Source organism: Bactrocera neohumeralis, chromosome 2 (genome assembly GCF_024586455.1).
Source record: "Bactrocera neohumeralis isolate Rockhampton chromosome 2, APGP_CSIRO_Bneo_wtdbg2-racon-allhic-juicebox.fasta_v2, whole genome shotgun sequence".
NCBI lineage: Eukaryota > Metazoa > Arthropoda > Insecta > Diptera > Tephritidae > Bactrocera > Bactrocera neohumeralis.
In genome coordinates, this window is record NC_065919.1 from 92,849,113 (window position 1) to 92,871,363 (window position 22,251).

Below are 22,251 nucleotides of genomic sequence, written 5' to 3' on the forward strand. Positions count from 1 at the left end.
ATATCTGAGTCTTTTAGTTTTAGGACTTACAAACAACCGTTATGTGAACAAAACTATTATACTCTCCTTAGCAACTTTGTTGCGAGAGTATAAAAACAAATGACAACTTTGCGAAACAGACATACTTACACAGGAGCTTGCATACATATTGACGCCGAATTGTATGCATCGTCATCGGAACTTTTTTTTTTGAAAAAAAATAATAAAAGGTTGTGTCGCACGGAGCGTCCTTCCTCGTACGAAAAAGTATTTGTATTCATATCAAAATCAGTTGTTTTTTGTTTTTCTCATGCATTTTCTGTTTCCATTTTGATTATTTTACTTTATTTACAATCCATTCGTGTTTATCATTCGAAACATGCTTTTTCATTGGTTAAAATTTTTGAACCATAAAAACAAAACAATATAAACATTAAACGGCTCATTTGACATTATGAAATTCAAAATAACGTATCATCAAAAAATTCGAAATTGAGCGTCTTATTGCTTATGATTCACTAGTTCAAATTACAAACATAATATTACATATGTCCAACATTTTCAGTTTCTGCGGTCATATATGAACCAGTTTTAACCAATATTAAAAATGTTTTTCACTCTTGTTCCATTTTATGTCGTGTTTAACTCATGTCACTGTAAATTTCCGAAAATGTTTTTACGTTATTTTGCATTTCAGGTGACGATATATAGAGTGTGTATACATTAGGGTGCTTCAAAAATATTTTTGGAATTTGTTTTTCAACTCTGGGGCCTATTCTGTAACTCGATTCGAAAATCAATTTACTCGAATTCGGATTTTTTATATTCTGTAACTCGATTTTCGGATTTTCAAGCCAATTTTCGAATAAAATATTCGTTAGCTTTTGAGTTGTAGAAAGCAAAAACGAATATTGTACGTATTTTTTCTGGCACAGGGTGGTACAACTTTCGCATAATGATAAAGTAGATCCGAATTTCGAATAGAATACATTTTCGAATTGACTTACAGAAGAGGCCAACTTTATGAATATGTTATGGTTATTTCTGAGAAACGAAAATTAGTTGCTGAAATTTTAGTTTGAATGAAAAAAAGAAAATTCCTATGTAAAATGTATGGGAACCTAAAAAAAAAATAGCGACCCCTCAGAGTTAAGATACAGCGCCTGGCTTGAAAGAGGATGTTTTGTTTGTCAATCACTAACATTCGAGAGGGTAAGAGTTGAAAAAAAAATCCAAAATTTTCTTTTGAAGCACCCTAGTATACATACATACATAATATACATATATACAATTTTTGAGCTACTACACATACATATAAGTATTTTAATGTTCTCTTTTTAAAATTATGCCGCATTCCTGAATGTAATTTTAATATATCGAGTATTTATTTCTCTATCGACATAGACATTGCTAAATTTTTGGCTTTAGCGATAGAATCATTTATATCGCCAACCATATAGAATGCAATTTCAGGTAAGTCATCCATTTCACCATTTAGAATACTTTTAAAACCTTCTACTGTCTTTTCAATTGGAACCATAATTCCAGGATGACCAGTAAATACTTCAGCTACTTGAAAAGGTTGCGAAAGAAACCGCTGAATTTTTCGAGCGCGTGCTACTATTAATTTGTCATCTTCTGAAAGTTCGTCCATACCAAGAATTGCAATGATGTCCTATAACACGAACAGATTTTATTTAAATTTTGAGTGCGAGAATTTAAACTACCTGAAGTGATTTATAGGATTGAAGAGTCTTTTGTACTCCTCTAGCTACATTATAGTGCTCTTCGCCTACAATGGCTGGGTCCATTATGCGCGATGTCGAATCTAAAGGATCCACGGCTGGATATATGCCCAATTCGGCAGTAGCACGTGACAATACGGTGGTAGCATCTAAATGCGCAAAGGTGGCGGCAGGTGCTGGGTCAGTAAGATCGTCAGCTGGCACATAAACTGCTTGTACTGAAGTTATGGAACCATTCGTTGTGCTCGTAATACGCTCTTGCATTGAACCTAATCGAAAAATCATTAATATCAATAAAACATAAGTTGTACATATTTACTTCTTACCCACCCATGTCTGTACCTAGAGTGGGCTGGTAGCCAACTGCAGACGGTATGCGTCCCAACAATGCGGATACCTCAGCCCCCGCTTGAGTAAAACGAAATATATTGTCAATAAATAATAGAACATCCTGACCATCAATATCACGGAAGTACTCGGCTATTGTTAGACCAGTTAATACAACGCGTGAGCGTGCGCCAGGGGGCTCATTCATTTGACCATATACCAAAGCTACTTTGGAACTATCATCTTCTATTGAAATTACTTTAGATTCAATCATTTCCATATATAGATCATTTCCTTCTCGAGTTCGTTCACCAGCTCCGACAAAGACGGAATAACCTCCATGTTTTTTAGCAACATTGTTGATTAGTTCCATTATAAGAACCGTTTTACCAACGCCGGCGCCCCCAAAGAGGCCAATTTTCCCTCCTTTTACATATGGTGCCAAGAGATCAATTACCTATATATTAGACATATTACAAAATTGATTAGGGAATAATTTGCTTAACATAATAAAGTACCTTTATTCCAGTTTCAAGTAATGTGGGGTTCACATTCAATTCAATCATTTCCGGCGGATCTGCATGTATGAAGGAATGATAATCTGATTTGATGGGACCGCGTTCATCAATGGGATCTCCAACAACATTCAAAATCCGACCTAAACATGACTTTCCTACAGGCACTCTGATTGGATATCCAGTATCTATAACTTTTTGTCCCCTACGTAGACCCTCTGTGCTATCCATTGCTACGGAACGCACAATACCATTACCAAGATGATGAAAAACCTAAGAAAGAACGTAAAGTACTTTTGTTGTACTAAGGAATACTGTTAATACTTCCAGAACTAATTTCCCATTTGGATATTCTGGTACAAGCATTGCATTCATAACATCTGGTACATTTTCTTCAAAAATCACATCCACTACGGGACCTATTATAGCAAAAATTTTTCCAATAGCCGCTTCTTTGGAATGTATTTTATTTTTATTATGTGCATCACTGGTTTTCTTATTGAGATTTCCCGATTCATCCCGAATAGCTCGATTATTTTCTTCTTCTGCATCATCGCATGCCGTTTCTTTACCAGGTGGCTCTTTCAAAGAGAAAATTGTGTATATACTATTATAATATATACTTACATATATGTATAATATATTTTACGAATTTGACTTACTGGTTGAACACAATTTCCTTTTTACGATACCGTTGGTGGAAGTAAGTCTTAAGGGGTAACGAAAGTTTCTTGCTTGTGTTATTCGTAAATCCGAAAACTTGAAAGCTGTTATCTTTTCATTAAACATCTTAGAAACAAGAGATCACACTATCAAAACTTACTATGCGATAAGTGCTGAAAGTACGGCAAAATACGATCCATATTCGAGTAACTTTTTTTGATAAATAGATTAATACTCAATATGTACATGCGTACAAAACGTTTACATATGTAAGTGTATATACGTTTTGTCAAACATTACTACGTTAAAAAATACACAGTTACTCAAATCAAAGTAAAAAATGTACTTTAAAATTATAAAATTTGTGATTAAAGTTATACATTCTCGAGTTTTTTCTGACGGAAAATAATTATTATTGCATAGCCATCTTTATATAAGTAGTACATGTAGCTACATATCGTCACCTGAAATGCAAAATAACGTAACATCACTTTTCGTAGGTTTACAGGAGAAGCAAAAAACCGTATAAAAAGAAAACCACTTGAGATATTGAAACAAAATTTTCAAATCTGAATTAACATGAACCTATAAGTATATTTTAGAAAAAAAGTAATGAAAAAATTAAGCAAATTTTATAGTAGGTGTCTTACGTTATTTTGAATTTTCATTTCTGAAACAAAATAACGTATGATCAATCTAAATTTGTATAAAGATTAAAAATTTGAATATTAATACTTTTTTTTAATTTTAAATAAAAACAGTTGCAAGTTTTTAATATTTCATGTTATTTTTATTATTATTATGTACATAAGTACCAGAAAAAATTTAAATATTTCAAGCTAAAAAATGAGGATAATGTTTCATTATTATTTATTTAATAACTAATTATTCAAAAGGTATATTATCATAAAAGTAATAACAGTCTACTGAAATTAAAGCTTCTAGGTCCTGCAGATGTTGCCATTTCTTCTTAGTTATTGTTAAACTTTGCAATAGAATAGGCTGCTGAATTCCTAAAAAAGCACGGGTCTGATTACTTGGATCATGGAGTCCCTAAACCGAACTCTGGCGGCTCCTTCTCTACCCATATTCCGAGGGAGTTGTGAGTGGGAAGAAGCCGTTGGAGAAAAGTTACAGTGAGCTTCTTCATGGATGGGTCAAAGGTGGAGGGGTCTACTGTGAGGAGCTCTCTATCAACTCCAGTTTCTCCAACTTCCTAAGTATTGCAGTGTCTTCCAGGCCGAAATTGGAGCCATTAAGGTAGCAGTAGATTTACTACTCCGGAGTGCACCCTCCTTCAGAGGAGTGACCATCGACTCAGATAGCAGAGCGGCGATTCCAGCCTTGAACTCATTAACAATGAGAGAATTCAGAGCTGATCGAAGACCTAACCTCGCTATCAGTAGCATCGAGTGCCTTTGTGATAAGAATGATATGAGTGCCAGACCACAGCGGAATTGCAGGAAACATGAGCTAGCAAGAAGAGTCTTACCAGACGCCATCTGCAGAAGCTGTATGGAAAAAGATTAGGTGGAAACAACTCAACGCTTCCTTCTTGGCTGTCTTGAGTTAGGAAGGTCAGGACTTAATCACTTGGGGGCGCATACCTTCAGACATCCCACCGAACTGGCGGGAAGCGTTTTGTTAATTTATAAGTTCGAACACAGGAGTTATTCCTTTCTATGGCCTCACAAAGGACTACATATGCACATATATGTATATAGTAGTCCACGTTCGATCAACGATGTAGCCTAAACTTACCAAAGCACATTGAACTTAATCACTAAAAATAAACATAAACAATAAATGAAGGCTAACTTCGATATAAAACAAGAAAACACTCTGTTATATTTACATACTTTAGTGATGATACGTTGTTTTGTTTAACAAAATCAAGCACTTGATGATGCGTTTTTTTCTTTGAATTTTTAATATAGCTTGGGTATTTTTGATCGCAGAAGCTTAAAATTTGCGACACATATGTAATATGATGTGGTGAATCGTAATCAGTAAAAAACTCAATTTTGAATTTTTTGATGATACGTTATTTTGCATTTCAGGTGACGATATATTCGTAGTAATATTATAAATGGGAATGTATGTTTGTTTATTACGCTTTACTTGTATATTTCAAATCATTAGCATGTATTCAATTCATGTAAGAACCATTTGAATATCTTATTGTAGCTATTGCCACAGCAAGTAAAGTTTGTTCATATGACGGGTAATCCAAGTAGAGGTACTTTTTTGTTTGGCATTTCATTGTGGAACGATTTACGCCTGAACAATGTTTACAAATCGTTCAACTTTACTACGAAAATTCACGTTCACTTATGGTCAAAATAATCGGCCTACTGAACGTACTATTCGCGACACCATCACCCATCTTGAGACCCCGAATTCATTATTGGATAATATGTAACCGAATAGATCACATCAAGTACGCAGTGAAGAAAATATAGCAGCCGTAGCTGAGAGAGTACACAAAGACCGTGGAAAGTCGATTCGGCGCTGCTCGCAGCAACTCGGACTGATGTATGAAACGACTTGGTGCATTTTACGTCGAGATCTTAAATTAAAAGACAACAAAACAAACAGTTTGTACAATAACTGAAGGTGCTCGCTCGACCTTCCCAATCGACATCGAATGAATCACAGTACAGAGTTCTTTGAAAAAGTATAAAATTTGGTATAGAGCCCCGTTCTCTAATAGGTTTAATTTTATTATTATTATTTTATTGAAATATTATTATACCTTAACATTCTAAAATTTTACAGCATTAGCGACTAAGGCCATCAGCTTTAAAGGTTTAATTTTAATTCATACCATACATATGTATGTAAGTAACTTGTTAATGCTAAAGCTAATACATTGCCACAAAAAAAATAACTTCATTTACACCGAAGCTGCCCTTCACAGATAAAACAAGTTAAGAAGGGCTAAGTTCGGGTGCAACCGAATATTCTTTATTCTTCCAACTTGCGGGAATCAAAGCTGGGGAAATAAGGTGTAAAATGTTCGGAATCCAAGCAACTTTATATATACATATGTACATAAATATACTATATATGTATATAAATCATACACTGACCGACATATTCGGCATAAGCGTTAGAAAAAGGAAAATCATTATATGTATTAATTGGCAGTTGGGGTAGTAACGAGCCGACATTATCTATTTTTACCAATACCACATACTAAAAAATTGTTCCCTGAGTTTCATTAAGGTATCTCATGTATTATAAACTATCATAAGGAGTAAAATCTTCCAGATGTTATAGGGTTGTTATACGGCACAAAGATACACTGTTGTCATTAAAATACGCTCTCTCATTTTCATTGAGATAGCTCACAGGTTGGCTGATATTTGCGGTATAAAGTCACCTGGAAGTTCGGAAATCGTTGTACCACATACTATTAACATGCCATATGCTAAAAAATTGTTCCTTGGGTTTCATTAAGGTATCTCACATATTATCAACTATCATATGGAGTAAAATCCCTCAGGTGTTATAGATTATATGGCACAAAGATACACTGATCATTAAAACACGCTCTCTCATTTCCATTGAGATAGTTCACATTAGGTATATGGGAGCTAAGGGAAGTATTTACCTGATTCAACTCGTTTCTGACGCACAGAAATACCATTGTCTGGAAAGAATTTCTCTGAATTTCAATTATGTACCTCATCCATTGACCGATATTTTCTGTCATAAGTTAACTATAGGTATCTTGATCTTGGCATCTTGATTTGTATACTGGAAATAATCAAATGGAATTCAAAATTGTGTTATATGGAAAGTAGGTTGGTTCGTCCATTATCACACATAGAAATGTTGAAATAATATAACTTACCGAATTTGGTTGAATTCGGTCGATCAGGTCCGAAGATAAGATTTCACCTAAAAGAGGGCGGTGCCACGCGCTCTTATAACGCTGTCTGATACCGTCTCGGTGGCAAAATTTAATGTACCTGTAGTATTTAATTATTGATTTATGAAGCGTTTAGTAGTTTGGTTATGACTTCTTTAAAATTTCTTTTATTGCCGTTTTGTAGACATTACAGTGTTCCAATTACGCTCACCTACGAACATATATTTCACGTATACGATATCTCAATTTTTATTCACACGGATTTGAACTCGTCTCGTCATTCTGATCACTTATATACTATATACCTATATACCGTACCTATCTCGATTAGTTTTAGATGATACATACAACCGTTAGGTGAACAAAGTATGTATATACATATACATACAGATAGCTCGTCACTCTGATCATTTATGTATACACATATATGTATATATATTTCATATGGCCTCCGACATTTCCTTTTGGGTGTTCGTGACAAACTTAATATACCCTGTTCAGGCTATAAAAGTGCACCCATTGCTTTTACATCACATACCCGCCATTATTATACATATGTGATGAGAATATTTTGACTTATAAGTCGGTAAGATAGTGTCATAATTTATAAATACGGTCTTCATATGTATACGAGTACCTTTCCCAGCCCACATAAATTGAAATTATAACTTTTTCCGTCCATTTATGTACGGCTTATGTGGAAAATCTTAACCAAACATAGAATATAAATAAAATTGAGGCATTATATCTTATAAATGTAAGAAATATTAAAAAAATAAGATAAGATGTATACTTACATTTTTATAGACTGCTTTTTGTAAGTTTTATAGGGTAAGCCAATAGGTCAATTATCGTATGCACACTTTTCAGTTTGAAATTGAACATTGCTTATATTGATAATTAGGATTAAATAATTTTAGAGATATTTATTGGTACAAAAATCTTTAAGAAAAAATGCATTCTCAATGAACATAAATGCGAAGGCTCAATACCCATTTTATAACTAATAATTTCATTAGAGATTCGGAAGAAATTTGGTTTTTATTACCACCACTTACTAAACGTTTTCTACCAGTGGCTGAATAATGATAGGCAGCAAATGCTGCTGGACCGATAGGATAAGGTGCACAATAACGAATTAGATCATCTGTTAAATATAAATCTGACTCCAAACAGACAATGAATCCATCAATAATCCCAATGTCATCCCAAGTGTTTTCGACAGTCATGCACATGAACGTATTGTAGTTGGTTACCTTTAAACGAGCGCAATTATTAATTATACTTTCACCGATCGTCACAAAGAAATAATTTCTATGGTCCTCTGGAAATTGAAAGACTGAATATATTTCCTTGGAATTAACCATTTCATCCCTATATTTAATTATCGCGTCTCCTGGATAATTGCTGATACATATCCGCTTAAGCTCTTGGTTTTGAACAATACTGCAACGAGAACTCAACCGAAGACATTGTGTAATGGTAGTTAATTTCCAGATCAAGATAAATGAAATGAAAATAATTTTGAGCACAAACATCACGAAAATTATGTATTGTATGATATTATCATATTTTTCACAGTTAAAGCAAAAGTCAGTTTTGTTCTTACTTAGATTCTGTTTTTAGACAGATCTTTAAAGTTTTTCGCCTAGTTTGATGCTGCATTTAAAACAAAATATTGAAGTTTAAATCCTGTATATATATTTTAGAATTACAGAATATAAAAAAGGTGACGTGTCCGCCTCGGCTTACCTGTACTGTGGGCTTACTTTACTGTAAGCGCAATAAAATATGTACCGATAGAGATATCTTACCTCTGTATATGTAAAAATTGGAGCATCACAATACATCAACATAGCAACCAAGGAACGTTGCACGCTAATACCACATGATCTACTCCCGTGCATGCATAAGAGAATTCTAAATAAAATTAAATATTATCCAAAGACAATGGTTTTGGCTGGAATCATGAGTTATAGAAGGTTGTGCGGAGCGTGCTTCCTCTTACGAAAAAGTGTTTGTGCCCGTAATGTCAAAATTAGATGCTTTTAGTTTTTCTCAAGAATTTTCTGTTTATATTTTGATTATTTTGTGTTATTTATTGTGATACACTTAAAATACCGAAGTTCAAAATGCCGATACTTAAAAATACCGATAAAAATTAAATATGCAGCGAAATCAAAATAACGAAGCACAGGAAAAGAAATCTACTGACTAAGGGTTATGATCTTGATCGTGCTCATGGCCGGAGGCCTAAGGCCGGCGGGCCTCGAACGAACAACGTCAGTTTTTCTTATTTTGTCGGTATTTTGATTTGTCGATATTTTGATTTGTCGGTATTTTAACTGTCGGGATTCTAAATTTCGAATTTAGATTGTCGGCATTACGTTATACACCCTTATTTATTATCTATTCGTATTGAGTTATGACTCAAAAAACGCTTTTTCATTGGTAGAAATTTAAAAAAAAATATTTTTGAATTATACACAGGCTCCAAGATTATTTATAATAAACAAATTTGATATATAATTTCATCATAGCAAATGCAGTCATACTTACATACATATGTACATTTGGATGGAAATGTAAAAGAAATATGCGATTAATTTATCCATATAAAAAATTAATACATGTTTCTTAGTACAGATTCACATGCTGCGGAAACTGTTTTTATTACAGATTCACAAAATTTTGTTAACTCGATTTATTTTTATTTTTGCTCTTTATTCCTTGTTATTTTGTCATTTCTTAAAGTCGTACCTTATATAAATTATAAATAAAATCAGCAACCATTTTAATTTATATATCGAGTATACAATTATGAACACTTGACTTTTAAAAGTTTATTTGTTAGTCAAATATTAGTAAAAGAATTTTGTTTTTTCTATTGTATACAATATTGTTGGTACTATGAAATAAACAGGCATTCTAGTACACATAACAGCATCTGTGTTACTTACAACCATTGGTTCTTTATCTAAGCTATATTGTAAAGCTACGAATTCTGACGGATTCATTTGTTTTCCAGTACATAATTTCAGTAGGTCATCCAACATTTGCATATTTTGATTTATACAAAACATTACATTTCCAGCAATTGTAATTTGTTCTGTATTTTCATTTTTAGTTGTACAGTTTAATTGTTCTGGTGTGATAAACTTAGCTTTAACGCACATGATCAGCGGGCTGAAATAATGCGAAATTAAATAACCGTTGTCACTGTTACCGATTAGTTGAAATATCGCATATAATGCTCCTATTTCCATTACTTCATCGTGGTACTTAGCGTATATTTCTCCAGGATAGGCGCCAATGCAAATACGTTTCAATTCCAATGTTTTCAATACATTGCAGCGTCTTGATACGTATATTTGCCCGTAAATACTTATTTTAGCTATTGCACTAAGTTGAACAATTACAAATAAAAATTTTAAGCAATCCATAAGTATACATGTACGCTGATATATTATAAATATTTATTATTTATTTAATTTTTTTAATTTGAAATCCCAAAAAGCGAAAGTGTCTTGTGTAAGAAAAATACAATTCGTATTTAAAGTATTTTAAAAAACCATAAATCTTTCTAATATATAAAATTTTCATGTCAAAATGTTAGTTACCGTACTACTCCGAAACGGCTTTACCGATTTTTACCAAATTTTATATGCGTATTCAGTAGGTCTGAGAATCGACTACTATCTATGTTCCATACCCCTAAGCGATAGTCAACCCTTAATTTTTTTTTTTTAATTTTTGGGCGAAATTTTCTGTTTTTATTTTTTTATAACAAAACACACTGAGTGCTTTTATCTTCGACTGTTGTTGGTTAATGTTACTGGTCCATTATCAATGTAAAGTGAATTGGCAACAGTATCCAACATCTGCAGTACACCACTGTTGAAATGGCAGTGTTTGTTACTCGCATTGTCCCACTAATGAATGAAGAACAAAGAACCATTTATGACCGCATTTTGCTCGCAGTTTCAGCAGGACGAGATGGGTTCTTCTTTTTGGATGCACCGGGTGGAACTGGCAAAACATTCCTTATTTCACTAATTCTTGCTGGAGGATGGAGTCATGTGTAGAAGTTCACGCAAGTGACGAAAGTTCTCTGATCGCCATTCACTTGGGAGTGGCCAGAAACGATTCTTTTACATATGACTCAAGCAGCTCACGACTTCCGGTCTTTGACCAAGTATCCTCTGGGTAGCCTAAGAACATCCGTTTGAAGGCGAGCCAAAGTGAGAAGGCGAAATATCCCCTACATAGGGTTGTGCGCTGGGTTTGGGACCCGCCACGTAAAAAAACACCCCCAATGAAAGGAAGCAACAAGCCTCGGATGAGAGACCGCCCTTTTGATGACGACCATGGCAAACGAAATAAGGACTACAATTTAAGGGCATGCACCTGGAATGTCCGGTCCCTTAATTGGGAAGGTGCCGCTGCTCAGCTGGTTGATGTCCTCGTGAAAATAAAGGCTGACATCACCGCCGTCCAAGAAATGCGATGGACGGGACAAGGACAGAGACGAGTAGGTCCTTGTGGCATTTACTACAGTGGCCATATAAAGGAGCGCAAGTTTGGTGTGGGATTCGTGGTGAATGAACGTCTAGCCACAATCCGCATCAAAGCGAGGTTCTTCAACATATCGCTGATTTGCGCCCACGCCCCGACGGAAGAGAAGGACGATGTGACCAAAGATGCCTTCTCTTGGCTCTCACGTCACTGTTGACAGTCATAACTTTGAAGTTGTAGACAATTTCGTCTATTTAGGAACCAGTATTAACACCACCAACAATGTCAGCCTGGAAATCCAACGCAGGATTGCTCTTGCCAACAGGTGCTACTTCGGACTGAGTAGGTAATTGAAAAGTAAAGTTCTCTCTCGACAAACAAAAGCCAAACTCTATAAGTCGCTCATAATTCCCGTCCTGCTATATGGTGCAGAGGCTTGGACGATGACAGCAACCGATGAGTCGTCGTTACGAGTTTTCGAGAGAAAAGTTCTGCGAAAGATTTATGGTCCTTTGCGCATTGGCCACGGCGAATATCGCATTCGATGGATCGATGAGCTGTACGAGATATACGACGACATTGACATAGTTCAGCGAATTAAAAGACAACGGCTACGCTGGCTAGGTCATGTTGTCCGGATGGACGAAAACACTCCAGCTCTGAAAGTATTCGACGCAGTACCCGCCGGGGCAAGCAGAGGAAGAGGAAAACCTCTACTCCGTTGGAAGGACCAAGTGGCTTCGTTTGGAATATCCAATTGGCGCCACGTAGCGAAAAGATGAAACGACTGGCGCGCTGTTGTTAACTCGGCTATAATCGCGTAAGCGGTGTCTACGCCAATTAAGAAGAGAAGAAGAATGGCATCGCATTGGCCGTTGCATCATCGGGCATTGCGGCACCTTAATTGCATGCAGGCAGAAAGCTCATTCGGTATTTAAGCTGCCACTAAATATTCATAATAACTCTGACGCAGTGTGTAACATTAAAAAACAATCGTACATGGCCACCGTGCTGAAACAGTGTCAAATTATCATCTGGGATGAATGTACTGTGGCACACAAACATTCAATTGAGGCGTTGAACAGGACATTGAAAGATGTTAAAAACAACGACAAACTATTTGGCGGCACTCTGTTGATGCTTTCAGATAAACCCTTTTCGTCATTCCACGTTCAACATACGCTGATGAGATCAACGCTTTCTTAAAATCATCTCCATTGTGGCGTAATGTTGAAAAAATACAACTGAAAGTAAATATTCGAGTTGAAATGCTTCAAGATCTATCCGCTGAAACATTCTCAAAATAACTCTTAAATATCGGCGATGGAAAAGTTGCTACAGATGAAACTAGATAAAATTACAGACCCATTTCTGCACAATCGCTGATTCGCAAGATACTCTCATTGAACATATGTATATTTCCCGATGGACACACACAGTTCATAAATCATGAGTGGCTTGCAGAAAGAGCTATTTTAGCAGCAAAAAATGCAGACGTTGACAATTTAAATTTTAAGATACAACAGTTGTTGCCAGGGAACTTGGTATCATACAAATCTATTAATACAGTTTGCGATGCCAGCGAAGCTGTCAATTTTCACACAGCATTTTTGAACTCACTGGATTTGTCAGGCATGCCACCGCATAATTTAATATTTAAGGTAGGATCTCCAATTATCTTGCTTCGTAATTTAATCCCGAGACGGCTGTGCAACAGTACGCGATTAGTCATTCGAAAATTGATGAAAAACGTTATCGAAGCCAGCATTTTAAATGGCAAGTTCAAAGGTGAACATATATTAATACCATGGATTCTTCTCAAACCTACAGATGTGCCAATTCAATTCAAACGAATTCAGTTTCCGATTAGATTGGTATTTGCAATGACAATCAACAAATCCCAAGGCCAAACGATGCCCATTTGTGGCTTAGATTTGAATACACCATGTTTTTTACATGGTTAATTGTACGCAGCATGCTCTCGAATGGGTAAACCATCAAGTTTGTTTGTGCTCGCTAACAATGGGCTGGAACATTAAAAGATTGATGTTGTTTGTGGTGTTACTGTCGTAATTAATATGTGATATGTAGTTTTAAGAAATGAACTTAACTTAAAAATAATATTGTTTGGCGTTTGTTATTTTATATTCCCTTATCGTTCATAGCGCTCCATGCCTATTTCACACATATACCACATACTTACATATTAAGTTACTTTTTGTCTACACTATAATTTATCTAGAAACTATAAATTTATAAAGCAAAAAATCGTTTTCCGGGTCAGCTAGTAATGCTATAAGGTTGTGACGATAGAAGTAACTGAGTTCCTTCTTGTGAACATGTTTATTCCAATTTATCATAATGATGTTTTATTTTCATAAAAGGTGAACTGGTGGGAAACATATGTATGTATATACGATTATTATTATTGTTAAGATACATTTTCGCTGGAAATACAGTTTTTCAACTTATATGGTACATGCTAAGATTATTATTTGCATATATCGGGTTTTCCAAAAGGGATGATATAATTTCTGAGAGTCGTTTAGCCCATTTTTAAGACGTCATGATCTGCAATGTATTGTATTAAGATCGAGACACACGAATATGTCAACTTGGTATCCCCGCAAAGCTAATACGAATGTGTCCTGCTTTCTCCAGACTGGATAATGAAGCGAAGCGTATGAGTCTGGTTGTGAACGAGGACAAGACGAAATATACCTGTGTCGCATTCGCCACTTGGCTCCCACTTCACTGTTGACAGTCATAACATTGACGTCAAAGATAATTTCGTCTATCTTGGAATCAGTATCAACACCAACAACATTATCAGCGTTGTAGGTAATTGAAAAGTAAAGTCCAAATAGCGAAAAGAATAAACGACTGGTGCGCTGTTGTTATCTCGGCTATAACCTTCTACCCCAGTAAAGAGAAACAACATCTGCAATTTTGTTTTTATTTCATCATGGAAGGATATACATATGTACGCAAGAATAACGTTTACAAATTATTAAATTCAAATTACGTTTACAAAATACTAAATTATTAATGTCGATGATAACCAACTTTTTTATGGCCACAATTAGAAGAAGTTGACATCATCCAACAAGACGGGGCTACGTGCCGCACACCACGTTAAACAACCGAATTATTGCGAGAAAAGTTTGGCAATTCGATTATTTCAAGAAATTGTGATATTGAATGGCCACCAAGAAGTTGTGATTCAACATTGTTAGATTCATTGATTCGACAAAAGCGTAATTAAACACTATGTAGGTTGCCTTTTATACATATTTCGAGATTTGAGAACAAAAAGAAATTTTAATCATCGAAAATAGCTTTATTGTTTTTCAAAATATACTCCACTAAGATCTACAAGTATACACTTTTGCATGCGTTTGAACCAATTGTCGAAGCAGTTTTGCCAAGCTGATTGAGATATCTTTTGAACGCATCAAGCGCGTCGAAAAACCTTGACCTCTTAGTTTATTTTTACGAATGGGAATAAAAAGAAGTCACTCGGTGCCAAGTCAAGACCATACGGAGGATAACTCTTCAAATCGATGTTTTGCGTGCCAAAAATGCAGTGTTTTTAGTCGATATGTGAGAGCAAGCATTGTCCTGGTGAAGAGTGACCCGCATATATGCCGATGCCAATGCGCAAACCATTAATCTTTCGCAGAACCTTTCTCTTGGAAACTTTTAACGTCGACCCAACATATGTTGTTATCGTCTATACCTCCGCCCCAATTAGAAGGACAGGAATATTGAGTGACTTAGCCTACTCAGTCCGAAGTAACAACTGTTGGCAAGAGTTAGTCTGCTTTGTTTGTTGTTGTTGTTAATACTGGTTACAAGATATACGAAATTATCTACGACTTCGAAGTTATTACTGTCAACAGTGACGTGGGAGCCAAACCGAGACTGCGACAACTGTTTGTTTGATGACGGGCGATATTTCGTCCTGCCCTCGTTCAGTACTAGACCCATTTGCTTCGCTTTCTTATCCATCCAGGAAGCAGTACCAACGGATGTTGAGCTCAATGATGTCAAAATCATCGGCGTACATCACCAGCTGTACACTTTTATAAAATATTGCACCTGCTTGAGTAAGCTTTGTAGTTCGAATTATTTACTCCAACAGTAAACCTCGTTTGGTGTCGAACGACTCAAATAGGTCCTTCCTGATCCTGATGGAGCTTTTGGTACTGCTCAACGTCAGTTTACACAGTCGTATTAGTTTTGCGAGGATACCAAATTCAGACATCGCGGCTTAAAGGCAGCACCTTTTCGTGCTGTCAAAAGCAGCTTTCAAATCGACGAAGAGGCGGTATGTGTCGATCCTCTTTTCACGGGTCATTTCCAAGATTTGGCGCATGGTGAATATCTGGTGAGTTGTTGATTTTAGAGGCCTAAAGCCATACTGATAAGGTCCAATCGGTTTGTTGACAGTGGGATTTAATTTTTCACACAATACGCTCAATAGAACCTTATACTCGATGTTGAGGAACCTTATCCCACGGTAGTTGGCGCAGATTGTGGGGTCTCCCTTTTTGGGGTTTGGGGAGATAAAACTTAAATTTCAATCGTCGGGCAAGCTTCTACAAAAAAAGCTGATGCATGCTCCTTATCAGTTCTTCGCCGCCGTATTTGAATAGCTCGGCCGGTAATCCATTCGCTCCCCCCGCTTTGTTATTTTTCAAACGGGTAATTGCTGCCGGAATTCTTCGGTAGAAGGGAATGAAGGACGATGATTGGAATAATCACAGGTCACCCTGCACAATGAAGCATGTCTGCGTACTTTTCCTGTATTGATAAGGTTAAACTTTAAGCATCTGGGGCCACCTTTGTTAATGAGGCTTCTCCTCATTGACTTCATAACGGAACTCCATTTGGTATCGCAAAGAAGAAAATCTGGTCTATGGGTGGCTCATTAGTCTACCAAACTAACCTAAACAAGCTAATATATTAAATCTTTTATATTGTATAAAACTATCAACACTATACTATACTATATTACTATCAAATCAGTTCCTCTATAAATAGAATACCTTCTACCTATTACACTACTTTTATATCATTTCACAATGACATATTCGGATCGTCTTTTCGCATTTTCCCATTACTAATTCCCATTTTGCTAACGACTCAAAAGAACTGTATTGGTGGTAAATACAAAATTTTTAAACAGAAGTTTATTTTACGTATTAGTAATCTAACTCATGGAATTTCATTTACATTTTGAAAAAGACAAATTTACCACTCTTAAGTTGCACTAGGAGCACTGAAATAACTAAAATGTTTTAACTCTACACTTCATTTTGATAATGGAGCGGCCGTTCGTTTAAAAATAAGTTTGGCGGACACGCTTTTTACTTCCTTAAAAAATCAGTTTTGTTTCAAATGCCAACCAATTATAGAAAATATTAAATTTTTGTGCATTAACATGTTCATATATGATTTCATACATACATATATATATACATACATATATTATATATATTCGCAAATAAATGAAATTAAACGAATTATATAACATCTATAACAAAATCGTACGATTCGCCTTTTCGGTCCCGAACAACCACCATCTGAAAGTTTGAGAACACCACTGTTCGCCAAGTAAAAGCTACAACTGAGTTCGCATAATTATCCAGATCAAAATAGATGTAATATTTAATCCCTCATACAAACCTAATTCTGAGAAACAGACAAACTGCTTTAGTGAACCTGAATATCGGTCTGAAAATTAGGAGTTGGACCGATAAGATAGTCACCTATGAACGCTACTTAGTTCTGAACAATGCATTTCACTTTCTCCACCCAGTGAATGGAATTGTAGTGCACTCTGAGATCTGCTGGGTGTCCGGTCACGAAAACGTCCAGACGAAATATCACTGCCTCTGCGAGAACTTTTTAATGAAATACTTTCATGAGAAAAAGAACAATAGCAAATAATAACCTTAAAAGCAGAACGAAAATCTTTAGAAAAAAGTGCATATATCATTGGGTTGATCGCTGAGTTACAGTAACCAAGCCAAAAAAGAATTGAGAAGAGTATAGGATCAATGCAATCTTGACAAAAGGCTCGGATAATATAAATTGTAAAAAATGGGAGCCAGCAGAAAATAAAGAGACCAACAATGATAGCAAGAGTTTTTGTGGCCTTAGTTTCTGTTCGAAAACGTTTAACTTGTGTTTTGAAATTTTTTCGTCCAATTTTTTTGCTTCTATATGGTTGATGTTGCTGCATAAATGACATTGCATGTTGGTGGGTTATATCGCTGGTATTTGATTGGCGGCGCTCATTGTCTACTTGTAAATAACAAATTTTGCTTTGCTGGGGAAAGAGTTCCGACTCGATCGTCTCGCTACCGCTTACTGAATTGTAGTGCACCGCATAAAGGGTGCTGCCACTGTTGAAAGGAGGGTGTTCACCAGAGCCAGTCGACTCACCACCGCGAAATTCATTAATAGTTTCAGTGGAAGCATATGAAACGGATATCTTAATTTTGTCGGGGTTATGAGACCGTCGGGTGGTATATTTTGAAAGGCGCTCTGGGGATGGAGTGCCCAATGTAGTGGTGGTGCTTTGGGTGCTGCCACTACTATAGGTTGAGTCGTGCTGATTTGTACCGCGTCCACGATGAATTCGTAATGTTAAGCGTTTTTCTTCGAAACGTGAACCAATACTTTTCGATCCTATTGGAAGTTCAAAAAGGATTAAACAAAATAATAAAAATAATTTATTAATATATATCAATGTTCATTTACATAAAAAACATTGTTTGAATGTAAAGCAAGAATTTATTTATTTTTAGTAGTAAGTCAAATAATTAAATAAGTACCTCCAAAATCGACTAATTTGTTTCTCCTATATGTCAAAAAACTAATTTACAAGTTCAACAAAATGTCATATGTTTTTGCCATATCCAATGCAATTGGTTTCTTCTTGAATCTATTGTAACCAAACTTAAAAACTATATGTACTATATGAATGACGTAAATATAAAGCAGCAGTTTTTAGCGTAATTTAGAATTTAGAGTATTTTAAATTCTAAGCTTCTTCTAAATGATACGCCTAATGTACATATTTCAGCCCTTATCAGCCATGGGGAGATACTATTAGAAAACAATGGTACCAAATTAAATAAAATGTATGGTTGACCACAGATATTAATTCTGAAATTTCCGAAAGTGATGGATCTTTATTTTTATAAATTGCAATATAAAATAACCATGCCTACTGGTCTTAAAATGATATAGTAAAATTAATAATTTTGTTTGACATTTTGTATTACAATTTTTTATAAACTTGTCTATTTGTTTAATTAGGTGTATAAATGTAAATCACATTAATCAGACAGTTAGGCACAAGAGTCATCTTGTGAGAGTTAGAATATTCTGCAGCAACTGTATTCTGGTGTCTTTTTCAAATCGTGTTCTTTTCAATGTTTCTACGATAAGAATCGACATATGTATGTATATGAATGTCTAACTGTTGAATGCAGAAAGTAAAATGACTACTGGTTAGATGGACCAATAGAACATTGATTTATTTTCGGTTTAGTGTGGAATGTTGACCACCAAAGCAATACTATTTACTACAGTTTCTTTAATCGAAAATTGTCGTTGATGTAGCCATTTAGAGAGTTCCACACATACTAAAAATCAGAATAGTATATAGTGCATACATACACATTTAGAATGTATATTGTATCCTTTATTTTAATATTTTATTGTCATTTTTTGGTGCCGTTAACTATGTTTTAAGTTTAAGTTTCATTTAGAAAACTCATGAAGTATTTCTTGGTAGTATTCACATACAATAGTGATTATATACATATATACGTCTTATTATATAAATGTATACTTTATTTTTGCACACATATGTATATATAAATATGCATATATGTTTCAATATAAAAGCATTTATGCATACTTAACAATTATTTTATATAATCTTATACTTGTATGAAAATTTGTGGTTTAGTGTAGTATCTTAAAACGTGCCGGACCGGGATAAAAATTAATGTCACTAAATATCATAGCCCAATACGTTCGTATTATGCAACATATTGTGATTTAAAACAAGGTAGTGATTGCATATTATCTGTATATATATTGTACCTATTTACTTGTATTTTCTGCATATTATATTCATATAATACTACTACCTTTGCTTATATATGTATATTAAAGGTTGAATATTCTTGAACATGGACTTTTGTACAATAATTTGTAAAGTACAAATATAATACATACGTATACCAATCGTAAGTATTAAAGATATGCTATATAATATTTAAGATGTATGTAAATAAGATTAGGAAACTAATTGAATAAAAATTAAATAATTAAGTTTTTACATTTTTAATCTTCTTGTATTACTTAGCGTACAGATACGGATGAAACTTTTTTATGTATTATATATATACATATATATATTATATGTATATAATGGATTGAAATTTGTATACAATAGAGCTGTTTTGATATCTCCTATTATAAGTGTTGTCCAAAAGGAGTAAATTCACATATAAAATCAAGGCAATATAGTGTATTGGTAACGAATGGAATGGCCAATAATAGCTAATATTCCCATAAACCGCTACGCCAGAGCAGAGCACAGCACTTCATTTTTGACTATTGCTACAGCTATAGTTTTTTATATAACAAAACTCTGAGCAGAGCGAAGCACATACTTTTACATTGTTCTGCTATGGCTTCCGTCAAAGTGAGAGTGGTAGCTATAACATAACAATAATTCTAGAAATTTTGCTGCTACGGAGTAGTAAATGAAAACCCTGCTTTTTAGTCTCTGTAAATACAATACAGAAACAATATTCAAATATCTTGAACAGAATTTGAAGTAAAAAAGAAACAACTCAGGACATAATGCTTCCGGTCTCTCACTTCCATAATCTAGCAAGAAACTAATTAGAATATAATAGGGGTATTCTCTTGCTCTTGCAAAACCCTTGCACGGTGCAAGAATTGCGTATATTTCCTCTTGGTGAACCGCCACAACAACAAATACATGCAGAAAATTATTTGCAATGGCTGTAAAATATGTCAGACCAAAACCTATGTATATTTGCATGCAATGTCACGTAAAAATATAATTGCAACCCTGTTTTAGCTGTCATTTTACATAAAAACGTTACGTCGTTAAATTGTTGAGGAAGGTAAGTTTTAAATAGATTTTATTATTTCTATTTAAAATATAAAGATTTGTTACAGTTTTTTTGTTAAAAATGTATGCAGAAGGTGCGCCAATTCACAATAGCCATGCACAATAGCCATTCACAACAAATTGACCAAATTAGCCATTCATATATCACTAGATTCTGCAATGGGTGCCCTCGTGCCCTTGTATACTTCGGTATAGTATTTTTGCAATCTGCAATCTTGCAAGAGCAAGCGAATACCCCTAATATGTATTATACACATACGTGTACCATATATTTGTTTACAACTAGTTTTGGATTAGCCAAAATTTATTCCACCATCCTCCTCATCTGAGCAACCTGAAATCGTTTTATGGAATGTAGCCGGTGCCATTAGCGCGCGTGCAGCAATCATTTGGAAATTCTCAGATGCTCGGAATCCGCTACGAGTGCACACACAACGGCAAAGTATGCGTTTAAAGGCGATGCGGAACTCATTAGAGAAGAGGGCGTATATGAGGGGATTGACCGCTGAATTACAGTAGCCAAGCCAAAAAAGTATTGAAAAAATTGTAGGTTCAATGCACTCTTCACAAAACGCCCGTACTAAATATATAGTAAAAAAAGGTAACCAGCAAAAAATAAATCCGCCTACGATAATGGCGAGGGTTTTTGCTGCTTTTGTTTCCATGTGAAAGCGTTTTACTTGAAATTTGGCACTGCGCTTACCTCCACGCCTTTTCCCTGGTGAATTGATCACGCTGCTAATATCACCATCAATAGCTGCCAATATGTCCCGCCTACTGCCGGTCAAACTTTCGCTTGTATTGGCAACGTAAGCTCCCTTCTTGAAAGAAGTCTCTGCAACCTCGCAGCCGCCTGTCTTGAAAGAAGACATTCGGCCGTGCGTAAACGTTAATTTACTATCCGTGTTTCCTATAAGGGAAGTAGAATAAGGGGGGTCGGAGTTAATAAACTCTGAACGCAAATCTATTACATTCTCAGATGAAGGGAACGACACTTTAATGGATATTTTTTCATGGCGCTGCCGGTGTATACGCATTGAAGTGGTGCGCCTTGGAGTATGTGTTATAGAGCTTTCATCGTCTCCGTTACTATTCACACTAAGTGTAGAAGACACAGAATGCATGGAGAGAGGAGCACGCTGTGGGGTCCCGCCTGGCCTACCGCGATGCATGCGTAATATCATCTGAGTTTGATTAGCTTGACTGCTGCTGGCATCGCGAGGACTACCTGAAAGTAAATGATTGAAGTTTGGAACCAGAATTGCATTTAGCTTTTTGGAATCTCATGCTAAAATAGGTGGATATGATTTATTATGTTTATTTCTCAATTGTATTTGTATTCAATTTGCACATAGGACAAATGGAGAGCACTTAGAAGTTGAGAAACAAAACTTATTAGATATGTACTACATATTTCTATATGCATTTTTCGCTAAC

The 22,251-nt window shown here is 35.2% G+C and overlaps 1 protein-coding gene across 23 annotated transcripts in view; it reads right to left on the reverse strand.

Annotated features, from left to right (window-relative positions):
• Window positions 1-480: 480 nt before the first annotated feature.
• The window catches only part of LOC126752895 (ATP synthase subunit beta, mitochondrial), a 74,231-nt gene continuing 52,460 nt past the window's right edge, over window positions 481-22,251 (reverse strand). For 16 of the 23 annotated variants that reach the window (XM_050464026.1, XM_050463984.1, XM_050463973.1 and 13 more), the window contains 7 exons: window positions 3,390-3,402; window positions 3,229-3,333; window positions 2,891-3,173; window positions 2,570-2,839; window positions 2,055-2,508; window positions 1,707-1,993; window positions 481-1,654 (listed from right to left, as the gene is read on the reverse strand). In XM_050464026.1, the coding sequence (XP_050319983.1) occupies window positions 1,364-1,654; window positions 1,707-1,993; window positions 2,055-2,508; window positions 2,570-2,839; window positions 2,891-3,173; window positions 3,229-3,333; window positions 3,390-3,402 (1,703 nt within the window). In that variant the 3' untranslated portion in view covers window positions 481-1,363. Of the gene's footprint in view, window positions 1,655-1,706; window positions 1,994-2,050; window positions 2,509-2,569; window positions 2,840-2,890; window positions 3,174-3,228; window positions 3,918-6,845; window positions 6,992-7,088; window positions 8,060-13,712; window positions 18,321-22,251 lie in introns of those variants that run through there. The other 7 variants (XM_050464072.1, XM_050464022.1, XM_050464087.1 and 4 more) reach the window with 7 other exon arrangements.